Source organism: Chenopodium album, chromosome 27 (assembly GCF_948465745.1).
Source record: "Chenopodium album chromosome 27, dcCheAlbu1.1, whole genome shotgun sequence".
Classification (NCBI taxonomy): domain Eukaryota; kingdom Viridiplantae; phylum Streptophyta; class Magnoliopsida; order Caryophyllales; family Amaranthaceae; genus Chenopodium; species Chenopodium album.
In genome coordinates, this window is record NC_137860.1 from 6,880,450 (window position 1) to 6,902,221 (window position 21,772).

The 21,772-nt window shown below is 32.6% G+C and overlaps 2 protein-coding genes and 1 non-coding gene across 3 annotated transcripts in view; 2 read left to right on the top strand and 1 right to left on the bottom strand.

The window, feature by feature from the left end:
- LOC145619611 (uncharacterized) overlaps window positions 1–21,772 on the bottom strand; it is a 255,837-nt gene that overhangs the window by 5,070 nt on the left and 228,995 nt on the right. The gene's annotated exons all lie outside the window — the stretch shown is intronic.
- LOC145621683 (small nucleolar RNA R71) lies at window positions 1,163–1,268 on the top strand. The gene has a single exon (XR_014108498.1). It is a non-coding gene; the product is annotated as a small nucleolar RNA R71 (small nucleolar RNA).
- On the top strand, window positions 19,196–21,689 carry LOC145620772 (dof zinc finger protein DOF5.3-like). Its single transcript, XM_081675480.1, has 2 exons — window positions 19,196–19,374; window positions 20,636–21,689. Exons 1-2 carry the CDS (start codon window positions 19,339–19,341, stop codon window positions 21,548–21,550), a joined length of 951 nt encoding a protein of 316 aa, XP_081531606.1. The 5' UTR covers window positions 19,196–19,338; the 3' UTR covers window positions 21,551–21,689.

The following is a 21,772-nucleotide window of genomic DNA, read 5'->3' on the forward strand; positions in this document are numbered from 1 at the left end:
CATGTTCACTCTCTCATTGCTTTTCTTAGGAACACTCTCTTCCAACACCTTCCCACTCCTAGTAGATATGGCATTAACGGGCCTCTTAGGATCTAGTCCTTGGGGTGGAAGTTTGGAAGTGCTAGCCCCTTCCTTCAAAGCATTGGCCAATTGTGAAATTTGAGTTTCAAGCATTTTATTATGAGTCATTACTTCATTAAACTTCTTGTCACTCGTGGCCATGAAAGTGTTGAACATTTTGGTTTGACTTTCCATCATTTCCTCTAGATTAGACTTACTAGGTGGTGCTTGGGCATAATAGTTATCTTGGGGAGCTTTATTACCTCTCACATTTGAATTGAAAGCATTTTGATTAGAAAAACCTCTATTGTTATTGTTGTTCCAATTATTCCTATTATTAGAGTTCCCCCCTTGGTGATATTGGCCTTGATTCCCATAATTCCCTTGATTATCATGGTTATGGTTACCATAACCACCTTGTTAGTTGTAGTTACCTTGGGGATTTTGGTCCCTTTGGTTCCTATTACCCCATTGGTTTTGGTTATGGTAATCATAATCATTTCCTCTATGGTTATAAGCATTTCCCCCTTGTTCCCTTCGATTAGGTGGTAAATATCTTTGATTGTCATTCCTAGGTCTATTATCATAAGACAAGGCATTGACTTGTTCATTTTCATTATCATTACCCTCTTCATAATGGGATTGGGGTTGGGAATCATAATTACAAGAAGAGGTATCATGGTCATATGACCCACAATTTTCACAAAACAAACACCCATGTGGCATGTTATTAGATGTAGAAGGAGAAGAGTTAGAATTCATACCTCTCCCCTTAGATTGGGAGGGATGCTCTTGTTGTGAAGTGGAAGTCTCTAGCTTTGCCTTGATAGATGTCATTTCCTTGCCAAGATTGGTTATTTGAGATGTCAAATTATTGATGGCGTTGAGGTGATCGACGGAGTAGACCGCATTCCCTCCTTTGCTTAAAGACTCCCTCTCTCCTTCTTGCCAATCCATGTGGTGTCTCACCACATCCTCAATTATCTCGATGACTTGCTCCTCCGTTTTGTTCATAATCGGGCCACCCGCTCCCGCATCCAAGCTAGTCTTTCCTTGTGGGCTCAAGCCCCCATAGAAAATTTGAAGAACTTGATATGATGGAATGCCATGATGAGGGCACTCCCTTTGATATTCTTTGTATCGTTCCCATGCCTCATATATGGTTTTACTAGCCCTTTGACGGAAGCCTTGGATCAAAGCCCTTGCTTCGGCCGTCTTCTTTTGAGAATAGAATCTCCCTAAGAAAGCCGTGGTGACCTCGTCCCAAGTTCTCAAGGAGTTAGGCCTCACCTCCTTCTCAAGCCATTCAAGAGCCCTTCCTATCAAAGAAAAAGGAAATAGCTTTAGTCTCACAAACTCTTGAGTTACCCCATTTACCTTGATTGTGTTGCAATATTTCTCGAACTCGTTCAAGTGTGCAAGAGGGCTCTCATGTTTTGCTCCACTATATTGCCTCCTTTCAATCAAATTTATCATCGCGGGCCAAATCTCGAAGTCATTGGCTTGAGTGACGGGTGGAGCAATGCCGCTTGAAGCTCTATAAGCTCCCGGAGTTCCCAACTCCTTTAAAGGTCTTTGAGGTGGTGGTTCCGCGTCACCCATTTGATCTCGATCCTCCTCGAAATTGGTCTCTCTAGTTGGGGGAGTATTGAACGGCCTAGAACCGGCTCTTTTTCTCCTTCTATAAGTTTGCTCAATCTCAGGATCGTAAGGTACCAAGATCCTGTTATGAGTTCTGCGCATACACTCTCAACAAACGCAATTAGTACCAAGGCTACAAGTGTAGCCAAAAAGAAACAATTCTTTTTGAAATTTTTATGGTTTATGGTGAACTAGACTCAAGTAATCAATTAGCAATCAACAACACCGCTCCCCGGCAACGGCGCCATTTTGATGGGCGTTAGAACGGTCGCTCATTCCACACTCAATCAAACACATTTATTAACAAACACCTTACAAACCAAGCATAATGACAAGTAAGAGTTCGGTCAACAAGGAACGGGATATGGTTGCTAAAGATCTTAACACTTAAGTTAATTCGAAGTCAATGGTGAATTGGGTTTCGTCAAGTAGACAAACAAACTATGGCTCTAAATCAATGGATTAAAGACACTAGGGAATGGGATCAACTCAACCAAGGCAATTAGGCAAACGGGGAGTAAAATAGACAAGATATAGCAAGGACTATATGTAAAATCGACCTCATGCAATAAGAAAACAACTCACACTACTAAACTTAGATTCCTCATTAGTCTAGCAATAGATGATACATAATCAAATTGCAATAAGTAATGATACTCAATTTACACTTCCATGTCAAATTAGGCATATCATGCTATCAAGCTCCTAAGTCAAGGGTAGCTAATCCTATCATGAAGAACTAACAAGCAATCTCATATAATCAATTTAATTGCAATACAAACATCAATGTTTTTCCCATATTTGCATAACTAACCCAAAAGGTTGAGCTTCACCCAACCCCTAGCAAGAAGACTACTCACAACTCATATTTATCAACATGCAATCAACAATTAGGGTTCTAACTACTTCAATAATTGGGGGAAAGTGGTTAACGATTGAAATAACTATCATCAAATAACAAATTACCAAGAACCTAAGAAGATTTAAATGACATGCAAAAGCAAATGAAATCAGAAATTAAGTAGAAAAAGGTTGGAGAAATTACTAATTGAAGCTTGAAATTGAATAACAATGGAGGAACTTGTCTTCTACAATGATTGAGATTGAGAATTCCAAACTAATAATTGAAATCTAACTAATGATTTTAGAGTATTTATGTTTCTACAACTACAAACTAAGAGGAAGCTCTGAAAACTTCGATTGCTGCACAATTGAGCAAAAGGGGGTATTTATATGACCCTCAAATAAAAAAAGACGGAGAAAACAAGAGTCGGGTACGGCTACAGGGGCACACGGACGTGCCAGGAGTGGCACGGACGTGCAGCCTTAGTGGCACGGATGTGCCACCATAAGCACGGCCGTGCAGAATCGGGCAGTAGCTCCAACTTAGGCCAAGTGAGATGCACGGCCGTGCATCTTCTGGCACGGACGTGCTGGCTGACTTGCACGGACGTGCTTAAGCCTTGCACGTCCGTGCCAAATCAGGCAGTGGCTTGACTTGGCTGGGACACTCCTGCACGGTCGTGCAGGACATGGCACGGCCGTGCAGGGTCTTCTAAGCCCTTTTCTTCACATTCTCTTCAGTTTTGCTCCTTTGCCACGGCTTCTAAACTCGGTTTGTTATCCATATGCTTCAAATCATCGGTTTATGGACCTTAAAACCCAACAAAAACACTAAAAACCCGTGAAGCAAGGGATACACAAAAATTGAATGAAAATAGGATAGAAAGTGAACCAAAATGCTAATATTTCAAGTAAACAAGGTTCAAAAATCACCCTAAAATCGTATCAAATAACAAGTTATCAGCGTGTATTTTGTTATCAGAAAGAATTGAAGTATGAGGCATCAAAGTGAGTAATTTTATTAATCTATTCTTGTAGAAAGCATGCTTAAATTCTATTAATTTCTAGTATCATGTTATGATGCTTTTATTGCTTCCTAGTATCATGTTAGGATGCTTTTATTGCTTTCTAGCATCATGTTTATGATTTGGAGAAACTAAACTATGTCACGAAATTGGGATAAGGAAGTAGTCTAAAAAAATAGGAATAAACAATTTGTTGAGCAATTAAGTTTTGATGATTATAAACTAATGATGATTATCTATCTAACGTATATGTTAAGTTGTGCATAGAAAGAGCAAGTTATTCTTGGAACAGGATACAAGCAACCTGAGTAATGACAGGTATATACGTAAGGAACTTGAGCAATATAGGATAAGCAATAGAGGAACAAGAACAACGATAAGTGTTATGGTTGATAAGCATGATGATGGCTAAGGAACCATGAAGGTAACTGTGTAAACATGTGTTTGCATATGTTAGCTTCATAAAGGTAAGTATTCTATACATATATAGGTCATGTATGTGTAGGAGTCTTTTAATTTAGTTTAGTTTTCTTTACTGTTTTTATAAATGAAAAAACTAACCTTCTGAGTTACTTTGTTATCCTCAGAAGTTTGCTCAGTTTGTCATCATTAAAAAGGGGCAACTTGTTGACCCTTATGAGGTTTTGATGATGATGTTAAGAATTGAGCAAACTTCCATTTAATAACGATTTTCTAGTGTTGTGATGTTTGTAGGTTCAGTAAGCGTTGAGGGCTGAAGTAGGAACTGAAACAGAGGAACTTTGGGAGATCCATGAGGATACAAGTAAAGTTAGAAGAAGAGTTCCAGAAATGGAACTTCCAGAAGTTTCTTAACAGGAACTTCAAAACGGGTTGTAATGACCTGGTTCCGGTGTAATGCTGGGGCAAACCCTAAGATCCAGAATATATCAAGACTACAGGATTCCAGAACAAGAGTTTCAGAGAAGCAACATGAAGACAGAGAAATAGAAGTATATTGCTCTAGGATTCATGTAAGTATGTTGGACATAAAAGTCGGTCTGGAACAAGTCTTTATAGAACCAAGGTGAACTCCAAACAGTCAATGAAATTAGAGTAACTGACTTGTCAGGAACTCAGAGACTGTCAGAGTTCAGGAACCTAATAGGAACTTAAGTATGCACGTCGTTAAAAGTCGGTTTTAATGATATATATATTTTTCTAATACGTGCATATCTTTTAGGGATTTGGTTTTACTGAATAAAGATATTTATCTTCTAATTAATCCCTTTTAGAAAAAGATAAATTTTGTTTAAAAAGTATTTTTAAACTAAAAGATAAGATTGGAATAAAATCTGATTTTATGTTAGGTTTATCTTATTATTATTGACAGATTTTATTCTTAACAAAAAGATATATTTGCGGAAAACTTGTTTTTAGAAAATATCTTTTAAACTTATCTTTTCAGAAATCTATCTTTTTCAAGATGAAATGAATAATTCGAGTGTACTATAAATATGCTCATATGTATTCATTCAAAGTTGAGGCTGACGAAGTGTAGTGGTCGTGCTTAATGGTTTTATCCTTCACCACGAAGCTAAGTCAGTTCTCCTGGTCAAAGTTCCTATCAGATTTTGGTTACAGTACGTCCAGTGAGTTTCAGACATATTTCGAGTGTCCAACATATTAGTTTTATCTCTTTATTCATATATATGTATTTAGGGATATTCAATGAGATCTTGTAATGGGAAAAAGAGTTTTGAGTGTTTTGTATTTTGGGGTGAGATTGTGAATTCTCTTAAATTCACGTTTGAGTGTATGAGTTTGAATTCTCTAAAATTCGAGTGGTAGTCAGTCACCCCGAGTCTGTCTTGGGTTGCAAGTGGGAAAAAGGAACCTGAGTGTGTCTTAGGTCGAGAAAGGAACCTGAGTGTGTCTTGGGTCGAAAAAGGTGCCTGAGTTTGTCTTAGGTCTGATAGGATAGGTTCCTGTCAATTAGCAAGTGTCTTAGGAGGAACTTGCGAAGCAAAGGTCTATGTAATAGGTTGTACTAGGAGAGTTGCCTATTATAGTGGAATTTGTTTATAAGTCCCAATAGGGCCGAGGTTTTACTTCCAGTTGGGCACTGGATGGTTTCCTCGTAAAACTTGCTGTGTGCTTTAAGTTCCTTTACGTTTTAATTGTTTATTTCCGCTTAAGTTCTGCGATTGGAACCTACTACCATTCACCCCCCCCCCTCTTATAGTAGTTCATCTAAACTAACACAATTAATAAAAAGACCTAGGGTTATGGTTCACCATGTTTATAGTTCTAAATCTATCCAATATCAATAACAATTCAATCAATCAATTATCTAGAGCAATTTCTAAGCCTACGATCGGGTCTAAACGCTCTCAATTCAACATATGTAGTTCGATCGCTAACATTAGGGTTGTACACAGTTTGGTATGCACCGTAACCAAGCCAGACCAAACTGTATTTTAGCGGTTTGGTTTGGTTTGGTTTACGGTTTATAAAATTACGGTTTGGTCTCGATTTTTTTGTAAAATATGGTTTATGATTTATGGTTTGGTTTGGTATTGCAAAAATTATAAACCAAACCAAACCGTAAACCAATAAACCTTATTTTAATATTTATGTAATTTTTAAATAAAAATATTATTTATTATAGATTAAAAAAATTAAAGAATAAATACAAAAAAACATGAAAAATAGATAAAAACTATACGGTCAATACTACATAATTAATGACTATAATGTAGTACTCCTTATGAATATTTTTTAGGAAAATTCTCAATGGTAGCCTTCTACTTTTGCTTAATTTCAATGGTAGCCTATTTTTTTCCGATTATCTTTGGTAGTACCATACTTTTAAAACTTCTCATCCGTAACCTTATTGATGTTTTTCCGGTAAATTTCTGTCAAATTTAACTTACTACTCAACCATGGTTAACTGTTTCAATAAAAATAAAATAAAATAAAATATCCATTCATAAACAACCCTAACCTCCATTCACAATCACCCAAGCGCCACCCACTGACCAAAATCCTCGCCGGCCATCGTCATTCAACACCCCCTTTCCTCCGTTCACCTTCAATCAACCCCTCTCGCCGGCAATTTAAACAAGAACATCAATTATTTCATAATTCAAAAAAGAACATCAATTATTTCATGATTTAAATCAAAGAAAGGTGCTATCAAATTTGTGGGTTCGTCAATTTTTTTAGCAAATGTATCTTCATTACCCAGAAATGAGATTTTGGGGTTACCTTTTGATTACTGGAACTTATAAATTTAGTGATTATTTGACTGAAATTTTGGGAACTAGGAAGGTCAAGTAAAAATTCAGTTTTGGGGGTGGAAAAGCCACTAAGAATAGCCATGGCATCATCAAGTCATCAATTTGCAGAACTTTTGCTTTCTGGAGAATGAGTCGACGGTGGGGACTAGTGAAAATAGAGGAATTAACCTTCGATTCACATGAATTTGATTTGAATTGCTGGCGGAAGTGGTTGATCGAAGGTGACCGGAGGGATTGGGGGTGCTGGTTGTCAATGGAGGTCGGGCTGCTTGAGAATGGGTTTCAAATTTTTATTTAAAATTTTTATTTTAATTGAAATACTTAACCATGATTGAGTAGTAAGTTAAATTTAACAGAAAGTTAACAGAAAAACATCAATAAGGTCACGGTTGAGAAGTTTTATTAGTATGGTGCTATTAAAGATAATCCAAAAAAAAATGGGTTACCATTGAAAATAAGCAAAAGTAGAAGGTTACCATTGAGAATTTCCCTATTTTTTATTGTTATGTATTATTATTATTATTATTATTATTATTATTATTATTATTATTATTATTATTATTATTATTATTATTATTATTATTATTATTATTATTATTATTATTATTATTATTATTATTATGTATTAGCACTTGATTAGTTGATTGTTATTTTTATTGCAACTTTGGATTACTCCATATGAATATTTTTTTATTGTTATGTATTATTTTTATCATGTATTAGCACTTGATTAGTTGATTGTTATTTATATTGTAACTTTGTAGTACAATTTAATCTGTTTGGGCTACTTATTTAAACTTTATTATAAATTAATGAAATATTATTTGACAATTTTTGAGAAAAAAAAATATCATTTCATCATAAACCGCAAACCAAACCGCACCAAACCGTATTATTACGGTTTGGTTTGGTTTGGTTTCAATACTAATATGGTTTGGTTTGGTTTGAAAAATTTACTAAACCATATTTTGCGGTTTGGTTTTGTTTGGACTCAAACCGCACCAAACCAAACCATGTTCACCCCTAGCTAACATAATCAGAATTGCTTATTGTAGGTAAGCCTCTAAAAGTAAGATCTTTCAATTCAAACTCTTATTAACAATAATTAATCAAACAATTGATCAGGTTGCAAGATTAACAATAAAACACTATCAATTAGAGAAATAAATAATTAAAATATCAATAATATCAATCAAGATTCATTATATAAACATGAATTCCCAAACCCTAGAAATAAACTACTAAAACATGAAATACATGATAAAAAATAGATCTAATGAAAAAAAACATAATTAAAAGCGAGAAATAGAAATTAAATACCTTGATGAATTAAAATAGTAAACCCAAGAATCATCCATAAAAGAATTACATGAGAAACTAGGGTTCAAGAGAAAATTAAAAAGAACGTAAAATAATAAAAAGCATAAAAGGCATAAGGGAAAAAAATAATCCCTTGAAGTATTTATATTCTCCTAAATCTAATCTAAAGAAATAAAGTATGAGTAAAGAAAAAATAAAATTATTAATTACATAAGTTGCAATGCTGTTGGATGATAGAAGGTGACGTGGCACGAATAATATCGACGGAATCGAGGGACGAGTAAAAATGTGGAGGAAGTGGAAATGGAGGAATGTTATGTATTTGTAAATACATAACATTGATTAAATTATTTTAAAAACACATGTAGAGAGAGAAAAGAGGAGAGAGATAGGAAAAGAGAGGTCTGTAGGTGGACCCACCTATTTTTTGGTCGGACTGTATCACGTGATAGGGGACCACATGCTGATTGTTCCACTGAAAGGTTATATAGTACCATTGAATTCTCAATGGTAGTATTTATGCATAAATTTAGTAAAACTAAATGCATATATAATACCATTATTTACATATATAATATCACTATATATTCATTGGTACCATTTGATCATCCAATGATGCCAGAATATGCATTCGTTTGTACACATGTATAATTACATGAACACCCCTTGTTATGCATTTCTACATGTCTAACATTCCTCCCTTAAAATCCCTCAAAAATATGCAGCGACGAAGCCTCGTGGTCGTGGGTTGGTAGTGCACTCGCCAAATCCTGCGGCCGCAGATTTGGCAGCGGGCTGGCAGTAGCTACAGAGCCTCGATTGGGCGCGGGGAATGGTCGCAGGCTACCTAGCTCGGATTAAAACGACTATAAATTCTGTTCTAGGAGGCTCCTTGGGTCATGTGACCTACGGTTGGAAGTCTCCTCAAGTCTAGTTTCCAACCCAATTTGAACCATTGCAATTTAATTTGTAGAACTTAAGTTATGATCAAAAGAGTGCATAAAGGTCAGTTTTTCCACTTTGTAAAACATCGTTTTTCTCTGTTTCTAACTCAAATTCATTTCCGCAAGATGCATAGCTATCCTTGTGAATGGTATATTAATTCTTCATGCATATAAATCTCAAAATCAACATCCACAAACATGGGATTTTTTATTAATAAACTCAATTCATCGGCTTACATCTAAATATCATCTGAATCAACTCCAAACACTTCGAAAGCGTCCAAATGACTGCAAAATCATCTGAAACATTAAGAAGTGCACAAAACAAACAACTTATGAATTTGCGTCCTAAAAAGCAACAAAAAGACCTAATAAGCTATTATAAACTTAGCATAAACGTGCCTATAAATCCTATATAAATGTGATTCATCAATGATATTAGTATCAGTACACCAAATTTCAACCCAAAAAAATGGAAGAACCGTTACCAATTTTCCATAGGAGTCCCCTAATCAATAAAGAATGAATTTGGAAAAAAAAATTTCCCAAATCTAGAAATCCGTAGACTGGGAACGATAACTCAGAAAGTGGGAGTTACGAAGATATTTTGCCGTAATTGGCTAAACCCATGAATTTGAAGGGTCAATCATGATTTTCCACCCTAATTTAGCTAGAAAAGCATAATTAATAGCATTAGATTTACATAAACCTAAGCCACCTTGACTTTTAGGCTAATAAATAGTATCCCAAGCAACCATAGGGAGACCTTTCTTAGCAGGAAATTGTTTCCAAAAGAAATCTCGGTTAATTATATCCAATGAAGAGGTAACGGAATCAGGAAGGCGGGTTGTAGTCATAGCATAAGAGGGTATAGCCTCCAAATGACTTTGGATCAACACAATTTTACCAGCTTTAGAAACTAAATTGGAAGACTATGACTTCATTTTTTTGATCTGCTTTTGAGATAAGATTCTGAAAGTTATTTTTATTAAACGCAAGGAATTAAAGAAAACTCCTAAATATCGACCAAGAAATGACTTGGGAGTCATATTAACAAAACTAGCCAAATTAGATTTATGACTAGTAAAAATATATATTGAGAAAACAATAGAAGATTTATGAAAGTTGATAAGCTGACAAAAGAGCGAAGCAAACTCAACTAAAGTATTACGGAGAGAGTTACAAGCCGCAGTCGTAGCCTTACAAAATAAAAGACTGTAATCTGCAAATTTAAGGCAAGGGATAATCGGAGCCGCACGCACAATTTTGACCCCAATACCTAGAGATGTCTTTTGCCTAAGGATGAGCAATGTTTTAGCCAAGACCTCCAGGCCATACAGATAAGAAACAAGGTAGGAGAAAGAAGATCACCTATCTTAAACCTGTTGTGGGTTTAATTAAATTCGTAGTTGTATAATTAACCGCTCGAAAATAAGATATAGTAGTAATACAAGTTTTAATCCAACTAATCCAAGTACTACTACCAAAAGATGCGAGTGTAGTCCATAAAAACTCTCATTCAATACAATCATAGGTTTTTTTTTTTTTAACATGCCCTATATTGTTTTTTATTTCCATACCCAAAAATTCTAAACTTATAATATTGTAAATTAGGGCCCATATACATCTTTGCTCTTGGACACCAAAATCTCAGATTCGGGGTTGCAATACTCAATGCTCTATAAGTAAGGACAAATAGAAGTGTCAATTCGGGTGTCTAGGTCAAGTTCGATAAGGTCAGGTCAGATCTAATTTTAAGCTTGAATCATGCTAAATTATTGTATGCATGTGAGTCGAAGTCTAAAATAAGTTTTTTTAGTCTATTTAGTCATTCAGTGTTAACACCTCTAAGGACAAATATTATTGTAAATGACTAAGGCCTTATTCTTTTGAGTTGTTCTACTCTGCTCTGCTCTGTTTAGCTATACTCTACTCTACTCTACTCTACTGATCTGAAATCGACTATGCTTTGCTTTGCTGACTCCTGCTCTGCTCTGGCTAGAAACTCAAAAGAACATGGCCTATATATGGCTTGTTACATAGATGTAACAATCACTATATTCTTAATAGATGTATTGCTAATTAATTGTAAATTTAATTGTAAAAGTGAAATGTTTTAAGTGAATGTCAGCATCTAAATATTCTTTGCTTCACAATGTTTCCAATCTAAAGATGCTTGTTGGGTCATCCTCTCAAAAAAGAAAAAAGGCATGCTGGGTTCAGTTCCCTACATACTCTCTACACTTTGCTTTCCTTTCTATCCAACCTAAATTTTTTAAATTGCTTCTTTTTTTTTCGTCACTGATCAAAAACATTTTTTGACTAGTCAAAGAACTTGGTATAGTCCAAGAGTGTCATGCTCAATTGCTCATACTATATAATTTTGCATGGCCCGCTTTTAGTCCATAATACCTCGATTTTGATGCCACTGAAAATAATGAATATTGTTGTTTAATTGTTTGGATGAGTGTTTTTTTTTTTCCAAGTAGAATTACTACTATTTGCTTCGCTTCTAATTAATCGCAACATTTAAGCTTAATAAATAGCTTAAGAAAAAAAAAGTATGAGGAAGGAGAACAAAGTGATGGTTTATAATATATTTCGTGAACGATAGTCGGTAGGATTATATATAATGGAAAATGTTATACATATCCCTAAAAGGCGTAAGAGTTATATATAAGAAGCTAAAAGAGAAAAATATTAGTTCGTAATAAAGGATATTCATTCATTATAGTGATTTGCATGTGATTTTGACATGCATTCCGAAATTAATACTACTTGTTGCAGTTATTGGAAAAGAGAATAACTCAGAGTAATAACGCCTGAAAGAGTGAAAAGATCAATCAAGAAATTTTATAATTAGTTATAAACAAATGAAAAATGAAAGTGTTACAATTTTTCAAAAATGGGACTTCAAGCAATTATTATTGCACATAGTTTAGGTGATAAGTTTTTAATTTTTTTATTAATTAATAAGAGTACTTCTTTTGTTTTTTAAAGTGCTTCATATGCATAACTTTGATTAATGATATATTTATTAAATATAAATTATGAAAATTTGATATTTGAAAACAATACAATAAGATGATTCTAACAAGTAGTAGGCCTAGTAGCTGATACTAGTAGGTTACACATTTATGGTAAGAAAAAAGTAGTAATAGATACAAGTAATTAGTAAGACTATGCCAAAAAAGAATTGAAGTGGTTCGTATTATTTGTTGGATGAATGAAAATGAGATTGTTTAAACTATTTTCATGTAGATGAAGTATATGACTAAGGGCCTGTTCTGATTTACTGAACTGAACTGTTTATGAGATAAGGAAATTAGGAACTGAATTGAAATTAAGCTAAAGAAAACAAGCCCTAATTCGAAGTATGAGTGATGTTCACATTATAATGTTCACATTCATATGTTAGACTTTACTTGATTACCACTACTAGTATGAGATAAGGAATCTTGATGTTCTATGGAAATTAATAATTTGATTTTAAACATTTGTGGACCTCAATGAATCAATCCCTTCAATGTGATTCACATTTTCCAAACTTATAATGGACAAGACTATACTTTTGATTTCATAAGTGCAACACTAATGAAAATTGAAAATTAACTATTATAATTTAAAAAATACGGAGTAATATTTAGGATAAAATTTGCACATCAGCAAATATACGGAATAATGGAGTATTAAACATTGCAAACAGAAAAATATTACTGTAAGATTAATGAAACCAATATATTTTTTGAGTGAAACAAAATCATCACGTTACAAAAGAGTAATTTTTTAGGTTTCACTTTTAATAGGATCAAGATTTGTGAGATTTCAATCATCCAGCATAAAAGTAAGTGATCTCAAGTTAAGTGTAATGGGCCATAGGTAATATACTCTGCCTGATTGGGATTTGAATTATATACATTTTCTATTAAACGGATGGTTTTTTAATTAATTAAAATGCATTAAGGTAAAGATTATCAAGTTCTCAAAAAAAAAATAATAAATAAAATAAAATAAAATAAAAGGTAAAGATAATCAAAATAAAAAAAAATAGATAAAAAAAGAAAAGGGAAAATCAACATTTTTTTTTTCTTTTTAAGAAACTCAACCAATAGATTAATTAAGAGACAAAGAGTTCTTTAGTAAAACTAAGGCAATGTTTTCTTCACCTAAAAAAACAATACAGTATTAAATAAAAATAATTTCAGTTCAGTTCTGTAAAATTAATTTTGGTTCAGTAAAAATAATTCTAGTTCAGTAAAAAGTAAAATTCAGTTTTCTTAAAGAAGAATTATAATAGAAAATCAGTAAAAAATAATTCAGTTCAGCAAAAATAATTTCAGTTCAGGAAAATTAATCTAAGTTCAATAAAAATAATTTCAGTTTTGCAAAATTAAGATGAAAAGAACGGGGCCTAAGTGATATCGTGGGGAGAATGATTCTAGCTAGGGGTGTCAATTCGGATGATCGGATCGAGTCTGATATGATCGGGTCGGGTAAAATTTTAAAGTTAGTCATACTAAATTGTTATGTCCACGCGAGTCCAAATCTGAATCGGATATTTTTCGGATCAGTTTCAGATCGGGTCGGGTCAGGTGTACTTTTGAGTTTTGACACCTGTAATTCTAGCACACTTGTTCAGTCCCAAAGGGATCAAGTCTAAAAAGGTAACGAGTAACAAAATTGACACTCATTTTAACATGGGGCGTACTAATAGACTTCAAGGGCCTAAAGTGCACAACTCCTATAATTCACAAAACAATTCACCAAAACTTGATAATTTGTTTCCAAGATAACAGTATAACACCTTCCAGTCTCTTCCCTAGCTTTGCTGCCATAATAAGATCCTTAGCATATACAGACTACAGAGTATCTGAACAAGGTACTTGCACTTTTTATGTGGCGACTTCTAATTATTTCACTTTTATTATTCAATCACTATATGTTGGTCATAATTTTTTTGAAAAATTTAGCTTAGGCCCTGTTATTTTGAGCTTCTGGGCAGAGCAAAGCAGAGCAGATTAAATTTCAACAGAGCATAGCAGAGCAGATTTCAGGATAGCAGAGCAGAGCAGAGCAGATTTCAACATTATTATTAATACTATTATTAATGTTATTATTATTAATGTTGTTGTTATTATTATTATTATTATTATTATTATTATTATTATTATTATTATTATTATTATTATAAAAATATCAAAAAAAAAACCTACAAAGTCAATCAATTTACAAGAGGTTTGAAACAGGCACCTCGCCCGGGCTTAGAAATGGATGCATAAGGATGTTGTGCTCAGCCAAACCTACAAAGTCAATCAATTTACAAGAAATTGGTGGGGAGCTGAGATACAATCTGGGCCCCACCCCTCTAGCTATAGCGAACCCGATTCTGCTGAAGATGTGAGCAGCTGCACGAGCACCAATATCCTGAGTCTTAGCGAATGCCTAAACCCGCTTCAGCAACGCAATAACATCCTTCTCTAATTCCCCCAATGAAGAAAAGGAGAAAGGAAGAAAACCATAGCCAAGTGCATATACCATTAATTTAGATGAGTGAAAACATAAATATAAGTGTACCATATTTAACATATAGTAGAAAGATAAAAAACGGTTTACTTATATTTATTTCAAAAATTTTAAAATAAAATGATTTAATGAGTAATAATGATTTTACTTATAAATTTGTCTTAATCATATATATATTTTAACCCAAAATAATAATGATATACAAAGCACTACTTGAAAACAACCTCTTTTTTTAATTCTTAATTGTATGGAAAGATTTGAAAAATAACTCAGCTCAATGAACTAACAATCAATACCCACATAAAATAATTTTACACATTGTGATTCTAATATCAGATGTTTATAAAAGAAATTGTTATTAATTGTTACTCCCTCCGTCCCTAAATTACATTCCTCCTTTCTATTTTTGGTATTCCAAAATTACATTCCTCCTTTCTATTTTTGGTAAGTTTTTTTTAGTAAATCAACTCTCTTTTTCTGTTTTATATTTAATGTTTTCTCACTCATCCTTACCTAATCTTCTCATAATCCTTGTGCCAAATTACAATGAATATGATTGGTTAAAAATTTTCAATTTTTTTTTTTTTTTGACTAGAAGATTAAAGATTTCATTTATGAAATAGCCAAACGGCACGTACAATCAATTTTTGAGAAATTTAAAATTCCAACAAAAATATATAAAACCCTAAAAATAACATCGCAGAATCGATTGATAATAGCCTTAACAAAAAACTTCATCCGAAGCAATACAATCTGTGAGTTCGCTCTAATTCGGCATAAGATCTGCAGATGCATAATTATTAGGATGAATAATATACTTCCGTGGTCTTCTAAACTCCGGTAGAAATTGCGAAACCTTCGATCTTCATTCTTCAATAAACAAGTAATAAAAACCTCTATCATGAACACCATCTTAAGGATGGTATGTTTTTATTGAAAGCAATTAAAGAAAAATTGGGGCTTTCCACCGGTAAAAACCAGTGGAAGCCCCTACAAAATTCACAAATTAAAATCAAGAATGAAGGAGATGAAGAGAAGTAGGGAAGGATTGAAGAAAAAACAAAGAAAAAACCCTAGCAAAAGAGGCTAGGAAAAAACCCTCCCAAGGGAAAACCCTAGAGGGAACAATCTCTCTCTAAAAACTAGAGAGCGAAAAAAGAGCCTAAATTGAGACACACGTACTAAGGTTAAAAATTTTCAATTAGGAGCATGTGATTGGTCCTTTTTTTTTTGCAAAGGATCGATGACATGTCATGAGTAATAACTAATCTATCTTTGTACTTCCCATCGCATTATCTTCCCATTGCATTATCTAATTATTGTTATTTGTCTTATTCTTCCATCTTTAATTCCCGTGTAAATTTTCAAACAGGAATGTAATTTAGGGACGGAGGGAGTAGTATTATTATTTATTTTTTTGAAAGAATTGTTATAATTATTAGAAATTATTAATTAATAATATTATTAAATATTAATTCCTAATAGTTTGAATTATTAAATATTATTATTAATTATTATTATGATTAATAAATATTAATTATTATTAAAATTATTTTTAATATTAATTATTATTGTTATTATTAATCATTATTTGAAAATAGAGCAGAGCAGAGTAGATTTCTTTTGAGTAGAGCTGATTTGATTTGAGCAAAGCAGAGCAGAGTAGAGCATCTCTAAAGAATGGGGCCTTAGTTGCAAATCTATGACATTGGTTTTTCTTTAGTAATTGTTAGAGAAATAGCAATTCGCAATATAATTAAAGAGTGATGTAACATTTTATTTTGAGAGATGGAATTTAAAAAGGGTAAGTGGATGTTGTTTTCTTGTAGATTTATAAGCAGATTCATTCTCATTTTCTTAAATGGGTCATAATGATTATTTTAATAAATGAACCGTTACAATTGGCGGTTGTCATTTTACTACATTTTGATATACCTGCGATGTGAATCCATGTCATACATGATACTCACTCTGTCCCTTTTTGTTTGCATCATATGACTCACAAAGCTTTCACATAAAGTGAGACCATGATGCAAATAAAAGGGGACAGAGGGAGTACTACACTTGATTCCTTTCTCAACTTATAAAACCAACCATGCTAATGAAAATTTTCCAACGATAGCGGCTTTCAAAGCTTCAATATGGTAAAATCGTTAATACTAGTAGCAATAAACTGTGTTTAAGAACAATTTTTAAGCTATGTTTAGTTCATCTTATTTCAAGACCTCATTTCATATGAGATCAAGAAAAATAAATTCAAATGAGATCAAAACAGAAAAAAATATGTTTTTTCTTAAAAGACAGAAAAAATAAGTTTTGAACATACTTTTTCATTTTGTGTGTGAATATTTCTCGCTAAATATCTTTAATTTTGTAATGAAATACACTATGAAAATATATCTATCTATCTATCTATCTATAACTAATACTAAAATAATTACCGCTGACATCACCATTGCCATGTGTCGACTTCTTATAAAAAAATTTCTTGCCAAAAGTTAGAAATGGCATCATCCTATTTTTTCTCAAAAATGCTATGTAGATTTTTGATCCCTATATTTTATTAGTGATTGTATGATGAGTTTGAATTTTGAGCTCTTAATTAATTCTTCAAAAGATTTATAATGAAACAAAAACCACTAAATTGATATAATGCTAACATTTCATATATTTAATTTTAATTATGAAGTTAACTAAAATATTTAACATCATTTTTTTGAAAAAAATTTAGCTCAATTTATCTAATAAGATAAATCATTATTTATTATGTTTTTTCTTACATTATTTATGTTATGCACATAAGAGCAAAATTTTATTACTAATAAAACCGTGCATCACACAGGACTAACCTAGTTACCTATTAATACAATACACATTGCATTGTACTTTTACAAAATTTGAACTCACGACCTTAAATTTTAAAAAAAAATAGTGTGCTACAGCTATTACCTTATGTTATGCACATAAGGGTAATGTTATATGTAGCCCTAAGGACTGTATATAAGCATTTAATACACTCTTGAAAATAGTATAAAATTAGGAATTCATGACAAAACACGCGTAAATCAGTGTAATTATCGTTTATATTTTCATGATTTCCTAACTTTATACAATTTTCTAATGCGTATTTAATGCTTAGCTTATATGTAGCCCTAAGATCAACTCCAACAGACAATTAGCTTGGCATTTCATGTAAGCTTTTAAGCTAATTGTCATTGTAGCTACTTTGAACTCCAATGGCTAGCTATTAGCTTACAATTTCACCTCCTTAATTAACTTTTTATATTTCATTTGGTAAGTTTTTCTCCAAGCTTAGCCAAGCTAATTGCATTTTTTAGTTCCAATGGTCAAGCTAATAGTTAGGGATTATTTAATATTGCAAGCAAGTCCCTAGCTACAATTATTGAAGTTGCTCTAAGGGCTATGTATAATATTTTCCTTCTGTTAAAATTAAATATTACTCTGCAATAAGGAGTTTAATTACGAAATTAATGCACCAACTCGGAGCATTTCCAAACCAAAAAACTAGTTCATAAGGGTTTGTTTGGTACCATTTTTTGTTTTCAGTTTTTTTTTTTTTTTTTTTTTTTAATAAAAACCAAAAATAGGAAATAAGAAAAAGGTGTTTCTACTTTTCTTTTGTCAGTTTTCAAAATTATCATGGATTTAATAAGTTTGACTAATTTTTTATTCATTATGTGACATATATAATATGATTTTAAAGAACAAAAAACAAAAAAACAGAAAACCACAGTGATGTCAAACGAACCTTAAATTAAAACTGACAAATGTGCCACTTAAACTGTTATAAGACTTATACCCTATCCGACACAAAGAAGTGTAGATAGTAAATCCAAAAACGAGAAAATAGCCTTACATGAGCCGGTAGCCGAATAATGGACGAAATACTTGACAAGGTGTGACCCCACAAGAATAACAAAATCACGCTAGTGGGCTCCACTATGTGAACTAACCTCTGTCTATTCTAACAAACATTTTTTTTATTATTATTATTTTATTTTAATACTAATTTGTTTCAAAAAAAAATAAAAAAAATTAGTGAAGTACTCCCTCCGTCCCAAAAAGAACGACCCATTTGGTTAAAACTTTGTCCCAAAAAGAATGACTCATTTGCATTAAAACACCCACCAATTTGCTACAATATTTGTGCAAAATTAGCTTCTTTATATTAAAATTTGATTTTCCATGTTATTTTATTGCTTTCTCTCTCTATTTTTTTTACAAATCCCATGTAAATTTATCTTTCCAATATATTTTTACTTGTTTTTTATTGGGATGGAGGGAGTAGTAAAACAGACAACCCTACTGAAGCTGGAATTTTCCATGCTTTTCTCAGCGTGGAAGCCAACCACAATGGTCTTCCCGTACCATTTCCTTGTAATCATTATAATAATAATAATAATAATAATAATAATAATAATAATAATATTACATTTTCTCTCTCCTTTTTTTCCTTCTATATATTTACCTCTTCTTTTGCATGACATATTCAATCATACGTTAAATTATATCCTCCCTTATAATATTACTCTTCCTTCAACCTTACTCCTCCTTACTCTCATCTCATCTTCATCTTCATCTTCATCTTCATCTTATCAATCTCATCGAGTTCGTGTTCGAAACTCGATCAATTGTTCGACTATTAGCCACTAATTATCTTTCATCAACGAGCTCTCGATTGATACTTCGAGTGTTAGATACATGTCTATGGATTGTTCGAGCTTACAACGGCACCAGGTAATGAGCATTACTCTAATTGAACTTATTATTGTGTCAATTAATGTTTTCACTTATTTTGTCTTTATTACATATGCTCTTTTACTAGATCTTTTTATTAAAAGAGGAAATTTTCATCTCAACTTTAACCATTTTTACTATAAATAATTTTTTTTGGTGAATACAAGTATGATGGTTTTAGCCAAAACAAAAATTATGGAGTACATACACAACATTTTTATTGCACACAACAACATTAATCATCCGAAATGAATTGTTCAAATGATTTGACGGAATATGTTACATACTACTCACGAATTACAATACACTCGTTATATATAATATAACACTTATCGCGCGTATTCTCAATTTTCTTTTGAGTGTCCTATTTTATTTGCTCCACATTTTTTTTCGGAGTTTTTATTAAAAAACTTTTGTTTTAAGATGGGTCACACATGTATGTTCACTCACACTACTTTTTATTTATCATTAGTGTTTTTCATTTGCATAAAATCTTGTACAAAAATTTGTATGGGACAGGCATTTTGGACGGTGGAAAAAATTAAAATTGACAATTAGATTTGTACCAAATTTGTTGTTGATTTTACTTGATTAGGCACCTCATGCGTTTTGGCAATTCAAGTGTCCTTTAAAGATACCTTGCTTCTAAGTGAAGAATATATAAGCAAATTTCAACTTATATTAATGTATTGATTATTGGTTAATTAATTAGTCATTAATCTCCTCCGCCCCACATTCACTTTATCACCTGTTTAACTTTTCATTTCTTTAGATAAAGTGGCAACACTATAATTACAAAGACCATTTTTTCAACTAATCTAATCAATCGATCATTTTTATTTTTATTTTCTTTTGTTTTTTGTATTTCAATTACATTCTTTTTAATTCTTTCATTCGATTTTGGTAGATAGTATCATTATGTATGTCGTATTAAAAAATTCTCTAGTGTGACCCTTAACATGAAAAATCACATATAAGTACGAAATCATACATTTACATACCTTATATTTTGGCCTAGTGACAAAGATTAATAACTAGTTCAAAATATGTTACAAATTCGAATTCACTCTTTTTATGGGTAATGTGTAATGTTATTATGGTTCATTTGTTGCAATTGATTATTTGATTTGTGTACAAATTTACAAATTGATTAAGTTGAAGCTAGAAATTTATGTTCATAGAGAAATTAAATTGGTTTTCTAATTAAAGATTATGGTTGAAATTGGTTTTCTAATTAAAGATTATGCTTTCAACAATCCAGGAAGCAATGGCCTCACAATCACTGGACAGCATGTTGATGTGCACAAAACCCGAAAACGGCAGCCAACAATCTCAACAAGAGAAGAAACCAAGGCCAGCAGATGAGCAAGCAATGAAATGTCCTAGATGTGATTCAACAAACACCAAATTTTGTTACTACAACAATTACAGCCTCACTCAACCAAGGTACTTTTGCAAGTCTTGTAGAAGGTATTGGACAAAAGGCGGTACCCTAAGGAATGTACCGGTTGGAGGAGGGTGTAGGAGGAACAAAAGATCTTCATCAATGTCGAAACGAGGTACTAGCTCATCGGATTGTCACCTCCAAGTACCCGAACTCATGATCACAAACCCGACTTCTTCATCGTCGCAAAGCTTGCTCTCACCCTTATGCTCCTATGATCAAACCCTAGCTCTTGCTCATCATGGAAACCTTTCTATTTTGGGAAACCATGGGAATGGTCATTTTGACCTTTTTGGTAACCCTAGTGGTAATAATAGTAGCAACTTTCTTGATACACTAAGAAGTGGTCTCATTGAGAATAATAATAACCATTTCTTGTACTATGGCCATGGAGGAAATGGTGGCAATTTCGGGGATGTCCGAGGGACAAACAATGTCAATGTTCATAATAACCATGAGGATCGTCATGAACTTGCTATGAATTTTGTTAATCATAGCAATAATCGCGACATTATGAGTAATGCTTCTTCGGGTTCTTCAACACCCGAAATTAAGCATGAATTAGGTGGTGACAACAAAATCTTATGGGGTCTTCCTTGGCAACTTAATGGTGAAAGGAATTACATGATGAATGGTGGAAACATTAATGAGATTGATACACTCAAAGAAAGCTGGAATAGTGCTATTGTTGGTTCTACTTGGAACAATCTTCTTAATAGTCCTTTAATGTAGTTCTTAGATTTTTATAAATTTAAATTATAACTTGATATTTTGGAAAGCTAAAAGGAGAGGAACTCATATTTTTAGTTTCATCTCTTGCTAATATGGGTGTTTTTTTTTTTTTTTTCTTTAGTTGTTTCACTAAATACTTAGTCTTTGGTTTTTTTACTTCTTTTTGGAATACCTTAGTTTTGTCTAGGGGTTTTTTTTTTGTTGGATTGTCTTGGTTGGTAA

Excerpts from the sequence above, each read along its gene's own strand:
- LOC145620772 (XM_081675480.1), top strand. The coding sequence starts at position 19,339 with ATGTCTATGGATTGTTCGAGCTTACAACGGCACCAG. Across the intron at positions 19,375-20,635 it reads CGAGCTTACAACGGCACCAG|GAAGCAATGGCCTCACAATC; the intron begins GTAATGAGCATT and ends TCAACAATCCAG.